The 17,413-nt window shown below is 41.5% G+C and overlaps 1 protein-coding gene across 1 annotated transcript in view; it reads right to left on the bottom strand.

The window, feature by feature from the left end:
* SLC10A6 (solute carrier family 10 member 6) overlaps positions 1 to 17,413 on the bottom strand; it is a 29,487-nt gene that overhangs the window by 11,431 nt on the left and 643 nt on the right. Inside the window, exons 2-4 of the mRNA XM_086404967.1 lie at positions 5,238 to 5,356; positions 3,574 to 3,662; positions 340 to 515 (exon numbers count right to left, since the gene is read on the bottom strand). Of these exons, the coding sequence (XP_086261093.1) occupies positions 340 to 515; positions 3,574 to 3,662; positions 5,238 to 5,356 (384 nt within the window). The remainder of the gene's footprint in view (positions 1 to 339; positions 516 to 3,573; positions 3,663 to 5,237; positions 5,357 to 17,413) is intronic.

Raw genomic sequence — 17,413 nt, 5'->3', positions numbered from 1 at the left:
AATGACTTTCACTTTCACTTTTTCATTTATGTGAAGAATTACTATGATCTTTCCACTCTCTTTTGGAGAATGAAATGGCAACCCACTCCAGTATTCATGCCTTGAAAATCCCATGGACGGAGGAGCCTGTAGGCTACAGTCCATGGGGTCGCAAAAAGTTGGACACGACTGAGCGACTTCACTTCACTTCCACTCTCTTTACGATGAGTTGTCCTGTTCCACCCACTTTATAAGGCAAAACTCTTTGTGCTTCCAGACACAGACAGGCAACAAAGTCTGCCAACAGCAATGTGTTTAATTTGTCCTCTTTATAAAAGTTTATGGATAATTTAACTGTACCTCTGCCAAGATTGGTGGGTAAGAAGTGCCAGGAGAAAGCCTGTGGCATGGCCAATCAAAGGAAAGATGAAACTGATCATCAGAAGAATGATGTCTGAATTCCAAAATTCTTTCATCAGCACCATACCAGCCCCTGTGACGACCAAAAAGAGGAGTCCACCAGCAATGGCCCCGATCTAAGAGAAATCAATAAAAGAGGTATGCGTGAACATCATGGTCTTTTTGCAAAGCCCATCACTGCTCTAAAAGCCTTGAAACCTAGAAGAGAGGAACAAAAGAGAGGACTTAGAGAACCACCAAATCCTATGTCATTTTACAGAGGTCCAACGTGGTCAAGTGCCTTAGCTGAGGAGCTAGAATTCGATGAAGCTCAACACAAACCTAAGTCTTCTTATTTTATGACCGGTACCTTTTTCCTTTCAAGTGGAGGATTTTGCCAGAAGAATTGGGTAGTGAAATTTTTCATGGATAGGACACATTTGTGAAATAAGGGGAAAATCTGTTAATAAGCATCGAACACCTCCACACAGGGCTTCCTGGAGGCACTAGCAGTAAAGAATCTGCCTGCGATGCAGGAGACATGAGAGACGTTCGATCCCTGGGTTGGGAAGATCCCCTGGAGGAGGAAATGGCAACCCACTCCAGTATTCTTGCCTGAAGAATTCCATGGACAGACGAGCCTGGCAGGCTACAGTCCATAGGGTCACAAAGAGTATAACACAACTGAGCTCCTCTGCACACAACCTCTCAGACCCCACCCTGGAATCTGTCGTCTGAGATCTGCCCTGCCGACCATCCACCACTGTTTTCCCACCACCCCTTCAACTGCCAGAGATTTCTTACACCATTGATTCCTGTGCTTCTCTCCGCCAAATGAAATTTACCAATGCTTCATTAGACTGCCTGAGCTAATGTTAATGTAATATGAGAGTTACTGACAGATATCTCTATCCTCTCCCAAATGAATACTCTCATACTTTTGTTGATCAACAGTTAAAAATTAAACAAAATTTTTTTCCAAGATAGGAAGCAAGACCCAGAATATTGGCGGAAAATCAGGATCTTGGCAAGTTCCCACACACATCATGCACACAGCAAACTCTTCACCAAGTGACAGCATCAACCTTGATTTCAAATGATTCAGGGTGTGGAGAACCAAAGCAAAATAAAAACAACCCAGCGTACCTCAGGTGTGTCCTGGGGTCAAAATCAGGGAAACACTGGGCCTCCGCCTAACCGAAGATGCTGCAACACGCTAAGGCCTCTGAACTTTCTACCAAGAGAGGGATCTCAGAGCTTAAAATTTACCAAAAGCAACTCATCCAGAAAATGAATCAGATGTACGTTGATGTCTGGCAGAAACCAACACAATTCTATAAAGTAATTATCCTTCAATTAAAAAATAAATAAATTTAAAATTAAAAAAAAGAAAATGAATCAGATCTAAAATTAAAAGAGGACTAGGAACAGAGAATGAAGACATCCCAAAATGATGATTAAAGTATCCTAATTTTAATGAAGATACTCTAAAATATAGTTATATACATTGTTAAATATTTTCTGCCACAACTACGGAATAGCCAAAGGGTTTTGAATTTGCTCTTTACAAACATATAGGAAATATTTCTCCAATGACACTGATGAACTAGTAGAGGATTTGGAAATGCTAAAATCATTATTTTTTTTGTTAGGTACTCTTTTAAGGAAGTAATTCAAAATAAAGTACTTGAAAAGTAAGAGGTTCCTGGGACTTCTCTGGTGGTCTATTGGCTAAGAATCTGCCTTCCAATGCAGGGGACACAGGTTTGACCCCCTTGTCAGGGAACTAAGATCCTGCATTCCACAGGGCAACTGCTGAGCCTGTGTGCCACAACTAGAGAGCAACCCATGTGCCACAACCAAGAATAAACAAACAGGAAGAGGTTCCCGTGATCAGACTCGTTCCTGTTGTTTCGTAAACAAAATTATAACCACCCACTGCCACCCTGGAAATTTTCTCCTACTGAAATAACAGTAAAGTCACCATGTCCAATCCACACACATACCATTTCATCCTTCCCCCAGTTCCCTGGGAATTGATTTGTCTGCCTCCCAACCTCTCTTCTCTCATTCTCCACCCGCCTGGAGGAAGGGTGGGAGTGGTTCAGTCTCACACCAAAGTGGAGAAGCAGCATCCATGCAGGCGAATGGAGTGGCATGTTCTGCCAGGTACAGCCAAACACCAAGCTTAAGCTGAACCAAGGTATAATCCTCAAACTAAAAGGAGCTGAGATTTCATTTGCCGAAATTCCAATTAGCTCTGAATGTTTCTTTCTTTATAAATACAAAAAATAACTAAAACATTTTTTAAATCTTCGTGAAAGCAGCATATATTAAAAGGGTAAAAGCATATATCTTCTAAAACAATACATACTTGGAATCCTAGGGGAGGGACACCATTGTTGAGAATGCCTTCTTTCAAGCCAGATAATTTTTAAAAGCCATTTAACGAGGACATTTGTTTGTTTCTCCAATAAACTAAAAACAACCCTAAGGAACTATATTTAATGTCCTTGAATAATCCATAATGAAAAAGAATATAAAAATGAATATATATATATGTAAAACCAAGTCATTCTGCTGTACACCAGAAATTAACACAACATTGTACATCAACTATACTTCAATTAAAACAAAAAAAGACAACCCTGGAAAGTCAAGAGGAGGCAAGAGGTCCCAGTTCCCATCATTCCTCAACACGTTCTGGATGATTTCATTCTGACAGTGATTTGGGTGGTCAGAAGTCCTTGCTTGTGTGTACAGACTCCATCTTTAGAGGCTCCCCCAGGAATGCTTCTGAAAGACAGCGCTGCTCCCTGCTCTTCCAGGAAACCAGCCACATCCTAAACACTGGGCCCCACTTCACGCAGCCTTGAGCAGCCTTCACTGGAGGGCACCATGTGAAGCCTTGTGAGTGAATGGGCGCTCTCTGTCCACACGCAGGCCTAAGCTTTTCTGCCCCTGGAGCATGAGTTCCATGCTTTGCAGGATGTCATAAGCCTCAACGTAGGGGCCCACGGAAGTGAAAAGGCAAGCCTTAGACTGGAGGAAATAGAGCGACTGGATACAAAAATGCAGGGCATGTAAAGAAAATTGCTGGGTGTGGGCTGTATTCTACTGGTCTGTTTGTTCTGGTCATTGCCTACATCCGTTTGTCAAGTCTCAGTGTCTGAAATGTCCCATGGAATTCCTTACCTTAAGAATAATTTTGGATTGTTTTGGCCACCTATAATTCACATAGATACCAAAGGCCACAGGAATGATCAGGCACACAAGGGTGATTCCTGAAAAGAAGAAACATCTGTCAGACTGTAGGTATCCTTTCTCTACCCTTATCTCCCAGGCCTCAACAATTTATGTCTGTTTCACTTAGATAAAAACTTTAATTAAAGCAACATTTTATTTCTGCATCCACCTCCAAAAAATATTTTAATCTTTGAAAGACAGTCTTTGAAGGGTATATGATAGCACTGAATGCCATCATATATTTCTCTCAGAATCCTTCAACAAGCACATGGGATTTTAGAGACAACTGAAAATGTAAAGATTAGAAAACAGATGGACCCTTTTGTGTCTTCAAGATTCTTTGGTTGCTATGTATGGGGTCACCACTCTACAACTACAGCTATTATTTCTCTATTTGAAGCCAATGAGTGATTTGCTTTGCAAAGAATCCTTATCGCAAAACAAACATACCATCTGTTTTAGAAACCAAAGCAAGTTCTCATACTTTCACTTGTAACCAGGTAACCCATAGGCAGGTAGAGAAACACATCAATACATCGTTTAGTGAACACAAGTAAATGAAGACATTGAAGGCAGGCTCAATACAGCAGAGGTCTACTTGCCCAACAGGAGCCATACCCTGACATTTTCCAGTGCCACATTCCAAATCTGCTCACTTGAAATACTAGCCAAAGCCATATAAGTTGCTTATAATATTTGGGGCTTAAATTGTATACAAGTGCCTATTATTATATATTATCAAAACAGAATATATTAAATCTCTTAGTAACATGAAGAAGTTGCATATAAAATTATGATTTCTAAGTTAAGATTTCACTCAAATTTTACAAATTCAATGGGCTTCAGCTGTTACCCGGATGTGGCTCTGTTCATAGTTTTGAACTATGGGCCATGGGTTGTAAGCCCTCCAAGAGATAACTTGAAACTTCAGATTGACACTTTGGAGTTCAAGAACCAGTTTCTAACAATTCTTCAAAGACTCTGATCAAACCAGGATAGACATATCATCTCACCAAGTTTTTCCTCTAAGCTGAGTAAGTTCACAGAGCTCTCTAAAAAAAGGACAGAGTTTAAGAAGCTGATGAAGGAGATGTGGGTGTGGTTGTGATGTGTGGATATGCTTTAACAGTTCATAAGAATCGTTTGTGTTGATCAGTAAAGAAGTCGAGGCTCACAGGCCACGTGACAGATGAAACTGGGGAACCAAGGTCTCGTAAGAGGCACTGAGATGCAGTCAACCTGCGGGTCACAGGGGTCAAACTACTTTCCAGTGGATTATATAAGGAGAGTTTGTTTGTTTTTAATAAGTGAGTTTTCTGACTTTATTTTCAAAACTGAACACTTGTAGGCCTTAAGAACTGGGACTTTGCAGTCAGATTCCAGAGTCAGAAATCAAGTTCTGCACTTAGCAGTACACAACCTTGGTCAAGTGAGTTCATCTATTTCTGAAAATACAAGAAATGGAACTGGTAATAGAATCTATACTGTTGGGTTATGTGGAGAATTAAATTAGACATATGTAGAATCCCCTGTATAAAGCAGACACATACTAAACAACAGCTGCTATTATTACCATCACTATTACTATTTCACGTCACAAGCCCAATACAGACCTATGTTCTGATATGGAATCGTGAGATTCTGCTCGAGGTTCCAGGACAAGGTGTAGAGATAAAGGCAGAGTGGCATCATTCCCAGGGCAGCCATTGTGGAACAGGTTGTCATACTGATGCTGAAAGTAAAATTAAAGTCATGCTTACAAAGGAGGTTTTGAAATAAAGGATTTAATCCTTAACCAGAACAACTTCTGGGGCACAACTTCTTACACTTGATGTAAGGTAATTGACTTGAAACTCCCTCCTGTCTTATTATTCAACAAATGATGGCAGATTTGTGGTCTAGAAAAACATTTCCGGCAGTTCTTATCACCTACCAATTAGTTCATTTTTTATGAACATTTTCTTGTCCTAAATGTTCTGATAGTCACTGTAAGGATTCATTTTTTTCCTTATACAGTTCTTTATTGATACATAACCCATAGGCAATAAGATTTCATTTTAAAGTATCCGTAGTGGGGAATTCTCTGGTGGTCCACCGGCTAAGACTGAGCTCCCAATGCACGGGCCCCACGTTTGATCCCTGGACAAGGAACCAGTTCCCACATGTCACAACTATAGATCCCACATGCCGCAACTAAGAGCCAATATAGCCAATTAAAATAAAAAAGTATTTTTAGTAAATGTGACTATGCTATTCTATTTCCAGAATATTTTCATCACCTCCAAAAGAAGCTCTACCCTATTAGCAGTCCCTCCCCATTCCTTTCTTCCTCCATCCCTGACAACCAGGAATCTACTTTCTAATCTATGGTTTAAGATGTCCAAATTTTCCCACTTTTATATCAATTCAGAGAGGGAGCCAAGAAGTCTTATCTGGGTCCAAAGTCTTATAATGTTTCAAAAAACAGGGACGGAGCCAAAAGATGCCAGGCTATATTCGAGATTGCTTATTCCTTCTGACCAATGGTCTTCTCACCGGCTTACTGTTTCTGTCTATAGGATTTTGTCCCTATCTGGGTGATAAAATCAACAAGAAAATCAATCAGTAAAATTAGAGGTGTGTGGCAGAAAGTGAAGAGGAACTAAAAAGCCTCTTGAAAGTGAAAGAGGAGACTGAAAAAGTTGGCTTAAAGCTCAACATTCAGAAAACGAAGATCATGGCATCCGGTCCCATCACTTCATGGCAAATAAATGGGGAAACAGTGGAAACAGTGTCAGACTTTATTTTGGGGGGCTCCAAAATCACTGCAGATGGTGACTGCAGCCATGAAATTAAAAGACGCTTACTCCTTGGAAGGAAAGTTATGACCAACCTAGATAGCATATTCAAAAGCAGAGACATTACCATACCAACAAAGGTCCGTCTAGTCAAGGCTATGGTTTTTCCAGTAGTCATGTATGGATGTGAGAGTTGGACTGTGAAGAAGGCTGAGTGCCGAAGAATTGATGCTTTTGAACTGTGGTGTTGGAGAGTCCCTTGGACTGCAAGGAGATCCAACCAGTCCATTCTAAAGGAGATCAGTCCTGGGTGTTCTTTGGAAGGACTGATGCTAAAGCTGAAACTCCAATACTTTGGCCACCTCATGCAAAGAGTTGACTCATTGGAAAAGACTCTGATGCTGGGAGGGATTGGGGGCAGGAGGAGAAGGGAAGACAGAAGATGAGATGGCTGGGTGGCATCACTGACTCGATGGATGTGAGTTTGAGTGAACTCCAGGAGTTGGTGATGGACAGGGAGGCCTGGCGTGCTGCAATTCATGGGGTCACAAAGAGTGGGACACGACTCAGCTACTGAACTGAACTGAACTGAACTGTGCTAAGTCACGTCCGACTCTTTGAGACCCTATGGACTGTAGCCTGCCAGGCTGATTGTGGGATTCTCCAGGCAAGAATACTAGAGTGGGTTGCCATGCCCTCCTCCAGGGGATCTTCCCAACTCAGGGATAGAACCCATGTCTCTTACATCTCCTGCACTGGCAGGCAGATTCCTTACCACCAGCATCACCTGGGAAGCTCAAGGTCAGGGGAAATAAGACAAATAGCAGGGCCTCCCAGGTGGCACCTATGGTAAAAGAAACTGCCTGCCAATGCAGGAGTCGTCAGAGACATGGGTTTGACTCCTGGGTAGGGAAGATCCCCTGCAGGAGGGCATGGCAACCCACTCCAGTATTCTTGCCTTGGAGAATCCCACAGACAGAGGAACCTGATGGGCTACATTCCGTAAGGTTGCAAAGAGTTGGCCACGACTGAAGCGCCTTGGGATGGATGCAAGGTAAATGGAAATGAGATATCCTTCAGGTCAACAAAATACTTTATCTTTAAAATTGCTAGGAAAATCATACAATCTGTTTACGAATGTACAAACTGTCTATAGACATGAATACTGGCTGCTCTACTGATTAATTGAGGCACAGGAAACATCATACAACACAAACCAGGGATAAAGCAAGAGTTTGTTCACTTTAACACTAGCCCTCGAAAGTCAGAGAATGTTTTAATATTCACTATTTAGGTTCTCAGAGCAACCTGCCTCGCATGTAGTACATGCCTAACCTGTGGTACAGATGGCTGAGAGACTGAGGCTTACTTTACCTCCCACCCCACCAAGGAGAAGGAGAGGAGACCCTTTGCATGGCTAAGGTCAGCTGCAGAGAAAGCAAGGGTCCTCAGCACTTGATCAGGCCAGCAGGTCAACCATCATTTCTCCCCATACTATGAATCACCAATGTTTCCATTTAATTAAGTACCCTGCCTATAAAATAATCTGCCTGTGATGACTTTGACATTTTCTATCAAAATAACAGTTGTGAGAGCCAGATGGTAAAGAAGGCATAGTGCCGAAGAATCGATGCTTTTGAACCATGGTGCTGGAGAAGACTCTTGAGAGAGAGAGAGAGCAAAGAGATCAAACCAGTCCATCTTAAAAGAAATCAACCCTGAATACTCATCAGAAGGATGCTGAAGCTCCAATACTTTGGTCACCTGCTGCAAACTCCATTGGAAAAGACCCTGATGCTGAGAAAGACTGAAGGCAGAAGGAGAAGAGGGAACCAGAGGATGAGATAGCTGGATGGCATCACCGATGCAATGGACATGAACTTGAGCAAACTCCAGAAGATGGTGAGGGACAGGCAGGCCTGGAGTGCTGCAGTCCATGGGGTCACAAAGAGTTGGACACCACTGGGTGGCTGAACAACAATCAGAAGAATGCTTATACTTCCAGAAAAGCAGCAATCATTATACTTCAGTGATATTAAAAATACTCCTTCTGGGAACTTTCCTGATGGTTCAGTGGTTATGACTCCATGCTTCTAATGCAGGGGGCCCGGGTTCAAGCTCTGGTCAGGGAACTAAGATCCCACATGCCATGAGGCATGGCGAAAACAATACTCCTTCTATACTCTCAATCATTGCCAGTAAAAATGCAAAATGGTGCAAAACCTGGAAGGAGTTTGGCAACATCTAGCAAAACTTTGGCCACCTGCAAAGAGCTGACTCATTGGAAAAGACCCTGATGCTGGGAAAGATTGAGGGCAAGAGGAGAAGGGGACAGAAGATGAGATGGTTGGATGGCATCACTGACTCAACGGACATGAGTTTAAACAAACTCTGGGAAATAGTGAAGCACAGAGAAGCCTGGCGTGCTGTAGTTCTGGGGTTGCAAAGAGTTGGATACAACCTAGCAACTGAATAACAACAGCAAGCAAAATTACACATGTGTTTACCCTTTGATTCAACAATCCCCCACGTGGGAATCTAACCCAAAGATGCACCGTCAAATATTTGGCTCACTGATGACCCTTTAAGAAAACTAGAGTTAGGTAATTCACAAGTATTTGTATATATCATCCTTCTCCTCTCTGTTTATATTTAAACATTCCTGTTTCATGGTTGCTTGTTCATTGAATAAAGGTTTATTCTTTTTTCTTTTTAGAGCAATCACACAATACAACTTACTCTGTAGCTTGGTTGCTTTTGTGTTCTTTTCCACTTAATATCACAGTCATTTTCAGGACAATAGATATAAGAAACTCATTTTTTTTTTCAAAAGAACTTCAACATAAATATGCCAAAATTTCCTCAATTACTCCATTAATGATGAAAAATTGCTTTGAGTTTTCTTCTGTTATAAACAATGTTATAATAAGCATTCTTACACATATTTCACTTGAATAATTCTTTTCCTTCTGTAGAATAGATTCTCCAAAGTTGAATCGCTATGTCAAAAGCCTGTTTTTCATTTTAATAGATACTACCAGATTACTTTCAAAAAATTTTATTATATTTCACTATCTTCCCTACACTGGAGGTGATCCCTTTTACTTCCCAAGAGAACACTGAATAATGTGTCTCACTCTTCTTTTGTTATACATCTGATTCTGTACGAGGTTGTGCTTTCCAATGTTTACTAGCCTCTTGGAAACACCCTCACAACAGCCTTGCTTGTCTGATTTTTCTTTTCTCAACTTGCAGGAGCTATTTTAAAAGTAGGGTTGCTGGTGTTCAGTCACTAAGACATGTTCGACTCTTTGTGACCCCATGGACTGCAGTACATCAGGCTTCCTGGTCCTACTCTATTTCCCTGAGTTTGCCCAGATTCATGTCCATTGAGTCAGCGATGCTGTCTAACCATCTCATCCTCTGCTGCCCTCTTCTCCTTTTGCCTTCAATCTTTCCCAGCATAACTCTTTCAATGAGTCGGCTCTTTGCATCAGGTGGCCAAAGTACTGGAGCTTCAGCTTCAGCATCAGTCTTTCCAATGAATATTCAGAGTTGATTTCATATCATCAAATGTAATACAAACATTTTTCCAAGCGTATATTTTAACTATGCTTATGACTTTTGCCACAATAAATAATGAACACAGAGGTAGTCAAATCTGTCCATTTTCCCCCCGGCTTCTGAGTTCCCTGTTTTATTAGAGATCCCCCCTCCTCCTGAGGTTTTTCAAATATTGCCCCCACTTTTTACTTTTTCATAGGTTTATATTTTACATTTATGTTTTCAGCTCATCTAAAATTTATATTTTATATTGTATAAGGTATGAAACTGATCTATTGTCTTCTTTTATTTACTTGGCTGTGCTGGGTCTTAGTCACAGCCCTCGGGATCTTTGCCCTAGGGCCCGTTTGCCACAACAAGCCAGCACAGTGAGAAGCCTGTGCTCTGCAATTAGAGTAGCCCCACTTGCCGCAACTAGAGAAAAACCTCTGCAGCAATGAAGACCCAGCACAGCCTAAATAAACTAATAAAATAAAATACAAAAACAATGAATGTTTGAGTTGGGCAAAGTATTCTTCCTAACTGAAGAGCAAATTAAGGAAGAAAAGCAGTTTGCCAGAGCTTTCAAATCTCTGTATCCATGAAGAGGGTGTCTGGGACACTTCCTAATTCCTAGTCTATGACAGTGCTTCATTTCTGGCTCCTCATACCATCACATGCTGAAAGGAAGTCGATACTACATCGCTTTGATCTTGAACTTCTGGAGAACTAGCATAGCATTTTCCACCTGTATGGCTTTGGATCAAATCCCAGAAAGGTAGGGTTTCCCAGGTGGTGCGGTGGGTAAACAATCTGTCTGTAAGGCAGGAGACACAGGTTCCATCCCTGGGTCAGGAAGATCCCCTGGAGAAGGGAATGGCAACCCACTCCAGCACTTTTGCCTGGAGAATCCCATGGACTGAGGAGCCTGGTGGGCTACAGTCCATGGGGTCGCAGAGTCAGACATGACTGAAGAGCCTGAGCATGACGCACGCACCAAAAATGTAGGATTAATGACTGTGGGAAGCAAACTGTGAGATTCTATCAGACTCATTCTGTACCCTTGATCACACAGGTGACAATTTCCACCCTTTACACAACTCATGCCCATCACACGCACAGTAATGGTCAAGGATGGATGGCCATCCGTGACCCTGGTGCTCTGCCAACAATTACAAATACCAACAAAGCTTGGAAAAGCACACAGCAAGTGTGCATGAATGCGATGGACAGTCACACCTTTTGCTTTACTGCCATGAAATTCCAGTGCAGCATAAACAGAGGATGTGGCCAACTGGGTCTCTCAGCTACTCACCGAGGAAAACTGTTGGCAAAATCTGACTGCAGTATAACAAGAATCCGCTTGCACTAAGCAGAATAGCATCACCATCCACAAACCATTATAGAGAATAATGAGACAGACTCGACAGGTCTGGACAAACAGGTAAACCCTGAACCTCCTTTAAAACATGGAAATTACATATCTGTGCATTATACTAAAGTGTAGTGTCCATGGGTATACTATTTTGCAATGGGTTTAAATTATTCAATGGTTTTTAGCTTGAAACCAATAAACTCTGGAACGCTGACACTCAAAACTGTGAAAAAATAATTTGCTCTCCCACTGGAAAAAAAAAAAAAAAAACACATAAAATTATCTAGCTAGCCAGATGGACATGGAATATACTATAAGATCAGATCAATAGACTTGGCCCTAGAGATAGGTTCCAGGCCAGGTTTTTCATCCCCAAATATAAACATTACTCCTGTCTGCTGCTCCTCAAGAAGAGTAATCAGCATTTATTGAGTACCACATGCCAAGTATCAGACTTCATTACATACATTTCCCTCTTTTCATCTATAAAACAATTCTATGTGTGGGTATTATTTTCATTAGGAAAAAAAATACTAAAGTATGTAGAGTTATAGACAGAAACTTACACTAAGTCACATGGATTCAGTCTCAGTTCTGTCTCTCTCCTCTTCAGTTCTCCACCAGGCCCTGTTAAGCAGACCTGAAGAATCTGAAGTCCTATTTTCAGGGTCTCTGCTGAAGGATCAAGAACTTCTTTAAAGTCAAAATTGGCCGCTGACTCTCTCAGGCTCTACCACCATGAGTGCCCAGAATTCTTTCTTTGCTGCTAAGGACAAAAACACGTCCTCAGGGAAGGACAGATTTCCTACATCAAAAGTTATCAAACTAGAGTTCCCAGGTAGCCTAGTGGCTAGGATCCCAGGCTCTTGATGCCAGGAGCCAGATTCAGTCCCCGGTTGGGGAACAGATCCTGTAATATCCTGAATGTACTTAACGCCACTGCCTGTACACTTAAAACGGTAACTGCTATGTTATCTGTGTTTACCACAATGGAAAAAAGGACCTCATATAACACGAATTTACCTACGAAACAGAAGCCAAGTCACAGACACGGAGAACAGACCTGTGGCTGCCAAGGGGGAGGCAGCAGGGAAGGGCCGGATTGGGAGTTAGGGATTAGCTGATGCAAACTATTATATATAGAATGGGTCACCAAGGTTCTACTGTATAGAAAGGGAACTATATTCAATATCCTGCAATAAACTACAATGAAAAGAAAAGAAAAAGGGACCTCAGAGAGTCTAACCCATTACTTTCACAAATGAGGAAACAATCCAGAAAGGCAAATTGCTCAAAGACACAGGACCTAAAACACAGACCTCTGACACAGTGCTCTTTTGCCTAACCTATATAATAATAATAACTTTATATTTATACATATATATGTGTGTGTGTGTGTGTGTATTGCCTCATTCAATCCAGGCAACAACCAGTGAGGTAGCTTATGTTTTTCCCTATTTTAGAAGTGGGCTTCCCTGATAAAATTAAAGCATACAAAATTTACATGACCTGCCAAGATGACCAAGTTAGTAAGTGACTAGGACTTCAAGCTCCCAACGTGGGGGGCCCAGATTCAATCCCGGGTTGGAGAACTGGAAGAAAAGTTATGACCAACATAGACAGCATATTAAAAAGCAGAGACATTACTTTGCCAACAAAGGTCCATCTAGTCAAGGCTATGGGTTTTCCAGTGGTCATGTATGGATATGAGAGTTGGACTATAAAGAAAGCTGAGCGCCGAAGAATTGATGCTTTTGAACTGTGGTGTTGGAGAAGACTCTTGAGAGTCCCTTGGACCGCAAGGAGATCCAACCAGTCCATCCTAATGGAGATCAGTCCTGGGTGTTCATTGGAAGGACTGATGTTGAAGCTGAAACTCCAATTCTTTGGCCACCTGATGCAAAGAGCTGACTCATTTGAAAAGACCCTGATGCTGGGAAAGATTGAGGGCAGGAGGAGAAGGGGATGACAGAGGATGAGCTGGTTGGATGGCATCACCGACTCAATGGACATTGAGTTTACCCAGAGTTTGGGTAAACTCTGGGAGCTGGTGATGGACAGGGAGGCCTGGAGTGCTGCGGTTCATGGGGTCACAGAGTCAGACACGACTGAGCTACTGAACTGAACTGGAGAACTGGATCCCAAATGCTGCAACTAAAGATCCCACGTGCTGCAAAAGGACCAGGCACAGCTAAATAAATAAATTTAAAAAAATTTTTTTATGTGTGGGATATGTTTAAAGAACAATTAGCAGTCCATTCTTACTACAGACCAGCTATGCTTAAGGGGTTAATGGGAAATAAACCTACAGAAGTCCATTAGACTTGAATTAGGTTCTATTCAATTTAGCAGGTGTTGAAAAGCCTTTATATGTATATATTCCTTTTCTCCTCACAATACCACAAAGGAACTACTATGATTTCTAGTTATAAAAAAGAGGTCCCAAGTCAGGATATAAAGACAAGCAGTCAAATCTCAGAGCCTATCTTAACCACTTACTACAAAACCATGATGGAGGCATGAGTACATTCTTAACATATCTTAACCACTTACTACAAAACCATGATGGAAGGCAGAGAGTACATTGTGAAGGTGCTGCAACTGGCCAAGAAAGGAACTGTGGGGCCTGAATAGAGGTGATGACAGTGGAGAGATGGGAAGCCAAGCTCTGCGTGACGCCAAGAGGCTGGGCTACAGTACGAGCCACAGGACTGAACGGAGGAAGAGAAGCATGGACGGAGTCACAGGGGACTGCCAAGATGATGACCCCAGGTGACTGGGAAGAGGACTGCGGTCAGCATCAGACACTCAAGAATACAGAAACTCAGTTGTGTCTGACTCTGCAACCTCCCGGACTTCAGCCACCAGGCTCCTCTGTCCACGGACTTCTCCAGACAAGAAGACTGGAAGGTGTGGCCATGCTCTTCTCCAAAGGATCTTCCCAACCGAGGGATCAAACCTGGGTCTCCTTCATTGCAGATGGATTCTTTACCATCTGAGCTACCAGATGCTAGACTAAATGCTCTTAGATTTCATCCAGTATGAAAAACAGAATTCCTATCAATGATTGTCTACTGAGTTTTGTTAAAAGTTATTTTTGTTGGTAGTCAAGTAAGAAAAGCAATGAACTTGGATACTGTTTCAGTCAATAATACTGAGCTTCCAATTTATAATTTTTACATAAAATTAAGATTTCTTACTCTTGTATCTATAAGCTTTTGAAAATCTAGTATTTAGTCCCCATTTAAAATTTTCATTTCTTTGAATTTAAATTTTTTTTACTTGATTTTTGTTTTGTTTTTTTGTTTGTGAGGCTTGAAATCAAAATTTTATAAGAAAAAGGGGAAAGTAGCTAATATTTACTGTGTACCTACTATGTCCCTGGCACCCTCCATATATATTTCCTGCTTAAAATACAGTCTCATGGGGAATAGGTAATTTTAACCCCATTTTACAAATGAGGCTTATAGGTTAATTTGACTGAAGTTAAAAGCTAATTAAGCAAAGTAAAATGAGCATTACATTTTACAGACTTCCTATTATTGGTGCTTTTATTATAATGTTGGCTAATAAGAGATGAAGATAAATGTTCTCTTTCCCAGAGGTATTTAAGAACACTGTTTAAAGATGTATGCTCCTACCTAAATGTCCATCAACAGAGGAATGGATAAAGAAGATGTGGTACATATATACTATGGAATACTGCTGCTAAGCTGCTAAGTCGCTTCAGTCGTGTCCGACTCTGTGCGACCCCAGAGACGGCAGCCCACCAGGCTCCCCCGTCCCTGGGATTCTCCAGGCAAGAACACTGGAGTGGGTTGCCATTTCCTTCTCCAGTGCATGAAAGTGAAAAGTGAAAGTGAAGTCGCTCAGTCGTGTCTGACTCTTAGCGACCCCATGGACCGCAGCTTACCAGGCTCCTCCATCCATGGGATTTTCCAGGCAAGAGTACTACTCAGCCACAAAAAGGAACAAAATTGTGCCATTTGCAGAGAGATGGATGGACCTAGAGACAGTCACACAGAGTGAAGTAAGTTGGAAAGAGAAAAAACAAATACTGTATTAACACATATATGTGGAGTTTAGCAAAATAGGACAGGTGAAAGTGAAGTCGCTCAGTCGTGTCCGACGCTTTGCGACCCCACGGACTGCAGCCACCAGGCTCCTCCATCCATGCGATTTTCCAGGCAAGAGTACTGGAGTGGGGCGCCACTGCCTTCTCTGAGTATAGGTGAACATGTTTGCAAAGCAGACAAAGAGACACAGATGTAGCAAACAAAGGTACAGACACCAAGCAGGAAAGAAGGGGGTTTAGGACGGATTGGGAGATTGGGATTAATATACACTACGATGTATAAAATAGATAACTAAAGAGAATGAACTGTAGAGCACAGGGAACACTACTCAATGCTCTAAATGACCTAAAGTGCTCTAAGTGGCCTAAATGGGAAGGAAATTCGAAAAAGTGGTGATTTAGGTAAACATATAGCTGACTCACTTTGCTGTACAGCAGAAACTAACACAACATTGTAAAGGAACTATACTTCAATAAAAAAATATTTTTAAAGATTTATGCTCATACTCAGAAGATCTAGTTGTGCTAATAAATAGCATTGAAGAAAGTGCCCAAATTGCAGATTGATGAGAAACAGCTGTGACTTTAAATCTGAATTTTGCCATATTCAATGTGTAGCATTTGGCAATCTACTTAACCAATCTGAGACACAATTTTCTCAGCCATAAAATTCAGAATTATAAACGGTCATTTACAAGGTTGTTTTGAGGGCCAAAAAAGAAGAGAAAGAGCATGCGTGAAAGCATCAGTCCTGTGCCTGTTCAGGGTACTTAATAAGTATGTGTCCTTTTTCTTGCCCAAAACTTGCAGTCCCTGGAAGTTATCACTGTTATATAAACTTTGTGTAAAGAATATTTATCATTTTCCAATTATTATGTTAATGTCAGCTTTATTGAATTTCAATTAGCAGTGCACATTGAGGGGGGAGAGTTTAAATGAGCGAGGCAAGTGATTCACTTTAAATCTTTGATAAGTGGGTAACTAAAAACATAACCATATGAAAATTAATTATTGGTCTGCTTGGCATGAACCCATTAAAATTTATAGGTGAAATAAGTTCCATATGCTAAACACTGAGCACATGCAGGAAACTAGAAACCCATAGCTGCAGCTGACTCACTAACGTCAACTCCCAGCAAAGTCACCACCTGATTCATTCATTCATTGTATACTAAATTTCAACTAAATGGCATACATACCGAACAAAGATTTAAATTTATAAGTAGGTCTTCCCCGGGGCAAAAGGTGAAACAGCTTGTTCATAAGTAAGCAAAGATTCTAGAACGACCACTGCTTTGTAGCCCTTTCATTTTTATAATTGTGATTCCATCCTTTCCTCAAATGCCCTTTTTTTCCCCTCATCGGAACAAGTACTCCAAAATATATGTGATTAATTCATTTTCATTAAAATGTAAATGAATGATAAAGCCTGATGTCTCCCCACGGGTTTTCAGCTACACTGTAACTGGGATCAGGGTCATTGACCAAAATGAAAGGAATGAGATTCTAGTAGTGAATGCTAAGCATCTGCAAAGCCACAAAAAAGCTTTAGTCATAAAAGTCTTTGTGTTACTCCGCAAGTCAACTCAACAGGCCTCTTAAAGCAGGATACCCCTGAAGCACCCTTATCCAATCCCCCAAAATACTGATCTCATAAACTAGGTGCTCATTAGGGTCACGAGGCCCTCATTCTGCTTGTGCGGACACCACCATCATCCCCACTACAATAGCAACCAACTATCCTTAGCTTCCTGGGAGTCTGAGCCTATTGTGAAATTAGGACTGTTGTTAAAGCCATCAGTGTGGGTGAGAATGAGTTCACGCCTAGGAAGGGCCACTGGGTGAGGCGGAGACATGACTTCACTACTGTGTATGAGCCCAGCCCCTTTACTCTGAAAAGAATAACGCAGAAAAGTTGCCAGTAAAACAGAGGACAGTCACAGCAAAGTTAATTTTAAGTTCAAAAAGGAAAGTCCTGGGGACTTCCCTGGTGGTTTAAGGGCTTAGACTCCCCACTTC

Source organism: Bos grunniens, chromosome 6, assembly GCF_055505025.1.
Source record: "Bos grunniens cultivar Pamir isolate PY7600 chromosome 6, Bosgru_T2T1.0, whole genome shotgun sequence".
In the NCBI taxonomy this organism is placed as follows: Eukaryota; Metazoa; Chordata; class Mammalia; order Artiodactyla; family Bovidae; genus Bos; species Bos grunniens.
Note: the sequence above shows the minus strand (reverse complement) of the source record. Positions and strands in the feature narration are given on the sequence as shown.